The sequence below is a fragment of the Nannospalax galili genome, unplaced genomic scaffold (assembly GCF_000622305.1).
Source record: "Nannospalax galili isolate Female #2095 unplaced genomic scaffold, S.galili_v1.0 scaffold11575, whole genome shotgun sequence".
NCBI classification, from domain to species: Eukaryota; Metazoa; Chordata; class Mammalia; order Rodentia; family Spalacidae; genus Nannospalax; species Nannospalax galili.
Window position 1 is genome coordinate 16,023 of NW_008335226.1, and position 5,132 is coordinate 21,154.

A 5,132-nucleotide genomic window follows, 5' to 3' on the forward strand; every position below is an offset into this window, starting at 1 on the left:
ATATGTACACTTAAATGAAAAGAGGGATTGGAAAGATGACTCAGTGGTTAAGAGCACTGACTGCTCTTAGAAAGGACCTGGTTTCAATTCCCAGTACCCATGTGATAGCTAATGACCATCAGTAACTCCAGGTCCAGGGAATCTGACACCCTCTTTTGACCTCCATTGACATTGCAAGACATTACTGTACTTGCACACATGCAGGCAATACCCTCATACACATAAAAAAGAAAAGAACAAAAAGGAATTCAGAGGGTCTACTTGCAAAGATTAAATCATCTTAAAAGTTATACTGTATGAACGTGTAGACATACATATGTGTGCGTGTTGTTAGAGCTGCCAGCATTAATTTTGAAGTTGTAATCTGCTAAAATGAAGTATATTCTGAGATCTGTGAAAGTATCTCAGGAGGACAGATTCCACAATACTCCCTGATTTCTGCCTTAGCAAAACATTCTAAGGACATTTGGAGTACGATGTTCACAGACCAGTTTCTACAGGTCATGCTTCCGTTTTTCTACTTTGACTGGCTTCTTGCCAAAAACAAATGTCTTTCATAACATCCTTTGTGTATTGATGCTTTTGTACTATTGAGGTTTTATTTTTTAATTTGAGGGTTTCCTTAGTTTCCTGTTTTTAAAATTACCAGATAAATAATAAATATAATCTCTCAAATAAATTATACTGTAATATAACTTTACTCCCTTGCTAATTAAAGCATCTTTTAAAGCCATTTTACTCTAAAACCAAAAATAGTGCAGTCTCCTTGTGAGTCACCTGTGCAGACAGAGTAAACGGTGAGGGTTTAGAGGAGTCGGCAGCTCAGATGAGATGTGTTGACCACAGGCCTCACTGGCTGAGGTTGATGGAGAGGCAGTGATAGAAATGAGGGTAACAGAAGCACTTGGGTGCCCCCGAGAATGCTGGCTGTGTGCTTGGTGACAGAGTAGGTACTTTCCTGTGCAGGCATAGGCTCCCTAGAGGTTGCATAGGTGAGGGCCAGTACATCCTTAGCATGCAAAATTCCATTGCTAGAAACTATTTTGTGAGTGATTTTTAAGGTTTATTATTTGTTTATCTTCCAGTGCTGGAGATTAATCCCAGGGTCTAACACACATTGTGCCAGCACTCTGCCACTGAGCTACAGCCCTGGCTTGGAAATTTTATTCATATCTAATGATAATAAAGGTAGCCTGTATTCATTTGAGTCTCTTGAAGTACAAAACTCTGCATGTTCCATGGCACAATGTTGAGAGCCCAATTTAGGTAAAACTCTCAGTCACTTGGACTTTAATTTGTTTCCCAAGCAGCGTCCCCGGGTGCCTACAGTCTCTCTTACCCTGTGTCTCCTGTAGGTCCAGTACCTGACTTGGCTGTGCCTGGTAGAGCAGTGTGAAGACACAGCAGGGCTTTCCCAGGGTCTGCTGGGTTGTCATCAGTTCTTCAAATGCAGATCCCTTAATTTTCAGTTTAATCTAGAAAGCAGTCCATTGACATACGTGTTTACATTCTTCCAGAGACTCCGGCCAAGCATTTGATGTATTTGTCATCATAGAGAGATGAGATTATGAAGGCATATGCCTTAAAATAGTGAACAGTGCATGAAATCTTGTTACCTCTGATGGAAATTCTTTCCTTTGGTCTTTCCCTTTTCCTTTTTGAAAGGCAATTATCTCAGTCATGCTGGCAGTGGTTGTGGGTACCACTTTCCGTGTCCTAAGAAATGATTGTATTGAAGTCCTGGGTAGGTAAGTAAATTGGGATCTTGATTTTGAGAAAATGCTGTTATTTTGTTCAAGCTAATGTAAATCCATTCATTTACATTTATAACAAAAATGGAGAAAATGGGTCCGTTTTATTATGGGTAGAATGTATGGGTGCATTGAGAGCTGAGTGGAGGAATGCATTTTTTTTCTCATGTGCTTGTGTATATGTAGTATTAAACTATGCACACCACAAATATCACACTTTAAATCATTTTAAGTATATGATCAGTTGTATCAAGTATGTTATACAACTCTGTCCATAATCAAACAATAGAATAGTTCTTCATCTTCCCCAGTGGAACCCCATAGATACTAAAGGAATCTCCCCATACTCACCTTTCCAACTCCTGGAAATCACCATTCTGCCTTGTCTTTGAATATGACCAATGGAGTCATATGGTATTTGTTGTTGTTTTGTTTTGGCTCATTTATCTTTCCTAGCATTGTGTCCTCTAGGCTTATCAAAGTGTGGCATGTGTGGGAATTTCTTTTTAAAGCAGAATAATAGTCCATTATATGTATGTCCTGTGTTTTGCTTACCCATTTTTCTGTTGATGGAAATGTGGGTTGCTTTCACCTTTTGGCTTTATAAACAATGTGCTATGAGTGTGTGAATCTGCTTCAGTCCCTGATTTGTGTCTGTTAAGGTAGAATCCCGGAATTTCCAAATCATATGGCCACTGTGTTAGTTATTTGAGAAACTGGCTTACTGCTCCACCTGTATTATTTTATATTCTTCCAGGAGCACACAAGGATTCCAATATTTCCACATCCCCACCCAAAAGTGTGTATTTTTTTCTTGGTTTAAATAAGATATCCAACATAAACAAAACACAGAGAAATCCAGTAGATCTTTCATGAAATGGCTAATGAAGTAATATCCCATTTTTAAATTGGATTATTTCATTTTCATTTTATTATGCACACGTGTGCATACAAATCCCCCAGCATGCATTTGGAGATTGAAGGACAGGTCATGGGAGTCACGTCTCTCATTTTTCCAGGAGAATTCTGGTGTTGAACACAGGTCTCTGGCTTGGCACCAGGCTTCTCTACCTGCTGAGCCATCGTGCACTGACCGTTCATTTTTTTCTTGTCGTTGGGTTGGAGTTATTTTTATTCCTGAGGTACAAATCCCTCACTGGATGCTTGACTCACATATGTTTTCCCCTCTGTGTGTTGGCTTTTCATTCTCTTGATAGTGCCCTTGATGCATAAATGTTTCTAAGCCATTCTTTTGTTGATTTGGTACCAGTTTTCTTGAGTATGTATTTGGTTTGTTTGAATGTGAGTGAGGACTAATGTTTTTCCTGACTGTCATACTGATGTCACTTTCATGATCTTAGCTAGCTTTAGTCACAGAGTGTCCTTAAAGATAGCCTTTCATGTTAGGACTTTTTAGTCATGTTGCAAACATAGGTTCTCAGCACCATCACAAGCTCCCCCCTTGGTGTCTACAGCCTCAGGGTATCTCCCAGTGGCCTGAGAGCCTTGATATATTATCTCCATTTATTACTAAGGAACTTGGAGTAAACGAACATTGAGTGCATTTCAGTGGAATATGTACATGTTTGTAGGAGTTACATGCACGTGTGCGTTGTTGTGTACACGTGCATATATGTGAATGCTAGAAGTCGATGTCAGGTGCTTTCATCACTCTCCACCTTTATTTTTTATTATTATTTTTACTTTATGTGTATGGGTGTATTGCCTGCATGTATGTAAGTGCACTCATGTCATGCAAAGCCAGTGGAGGTCAGAAGAGGGTGTTGGATTCCCCTGGAACTGGAGTTATGGGTGGTGGTCAGCTGCCATGTGGGTGCTGGAAATCAAACCAGAGTTCTCTGCAAGAGCAGTCAGTGCTCTTAACCACTGAGCCTTCTCTCTAGCCCCTCACCTTTTTTTTGTTTTTTCTTTTTAAGGTATAGTGTTCCTGTTTGCTTCCTGATTGCTGTGACAAAATACTTTGATCTATACTAACTTAGGGAGTTAGGGAGCAAAGGGTTTATTTGGTTCACATCTCACAGGTCACAGTTTATCACTGAGGGAGCCTAGTGCAGGAACCTGGAGGCAGGAGCTGAAGTGTAGTCCATGGAGGAACGCTGTTTATTGGCTTCCTCTTCTGGCCCCTGCTCCACCTGCTTTCTTATAAAACATAGGCCTAACTGCCTAGGGGTGGCACTGCCCATGTGGACTGGAACCTCCTACATCACTCAATAATCAAGAAGATATCCCACAGACATGGCCACAGGCCAGTCCAGTGGAGGCAATTCACCAATTGGGTCTCCCTCTACCCAAGTGTGTCAAGTTGAAAATTAAAGCTACCCAACAAACAAGATCTCTCATTGAACTTAGAGCTCATTGATTTGGTTAGGCTGGCTAGTCAATGAGCTCCAAGCATCTGCCTCCCTTGCATGTGGCATGGCCGACAGTTAAGCTATCTACCCACCCCATGAATCTACTTTGATGTCTGGAAAATGCTAATTAATCTTGAAAGAAAGAATAAGAATAAATATCAGTTCTTCACTTGCGTGAATTTTCTTCTGTATGGAGCAGATGTTGCTGTCCAGTGAGATGACACAGCAGATTTCCATTTTGGTCTCTTTTCCTTCTCCGTTTCCCTTTCCTTCCCCTCACCTTGCTCCTGCTTTCCATTTTCTCTCTCCTCCCTTTTTTCTCTCTCCTCCCTCCACGCTTCTCTCCTTCATCTCTTTACCTTTTTCCTCCTCTTCTCTTCCCTCTCATTCCGTTCCTTTCACCTGTTTCTCTTCTCTCCTTTCCCCTCTTCCTTCCCTCTCCTTCTGCTCTTTTATCTCCTGCTCTCAGGTCCCTTACTGAACCTGGAACTCGCTGTTTGGCCAGACTAGTGACCCAACATCCAGGATCCTCCCATTTGCTTCCTAGTGGGATTTCTAGCGGTGCCACCATGACAGGCTTTTTACACGGATGCTGGAGATCAAACTCAGTCTTCATGTTGCCTAGCCATCATTTTACCCACTGAGCCGCTCCCCACCTCCTCCTTCCCTTTTTTTCTTTCTGTTTTTGGCCTTTTGATGTAGGGTCTGGTTGTTGATCTGGAACTTGCTATGTAGCCTCAGTGTGACTTTTTTTTTTTTTTAATCTTTAGGGTTTTTTAAAAATATTATTTTTATTTTATGTGTGTGAGTGTATTGCCTGCACGTATGTGAGTGCACCCATGTCGTGCAATGCAATGCCGCAGAGGTTAGAAGAGGGCTTCGGATTCCCCTGGAACTGGAGTTAGGGACGGTTCGTAGGCGCCATATGGGTGCTGGGAATCGAACCTGGGTCCTCTGCAAGAGCAGTCAGTGCTCTTAACCACTGAGCCATCTCTCCAGCCCCATGAAG

The 5,132-nt window shown here is 41.6% G+C and overlaps 1 protein-coding gene across 1 annotated transcript in view; it reads left to right on the top strand.

The window, feature by feature from the left end:
- The window catches only part of LOC103731455 (ATP-binding cassette sub-family G member 3-like), a 38,877-nt gene that overhangs the window by 15,826 nt on the left and 17,919 nt on the right, over nucleotides 1–5,132 (top strand). The window contains exons 8-9 of the mRNA XM_008829803.2: nucleotides 1,666–1,748; nucleotides 2,771–2,786. Coding sequence (XP_008828025.2) covers nucleotides 1,666–1,748; nucleotides 2,771–2,786 — 99 coding nt within the window. The remainder of the gene's footprint in view (nucleotides 1–1,665; nucleotides 1,749–2,770; nucleotides 2,787–5,132) is intronic.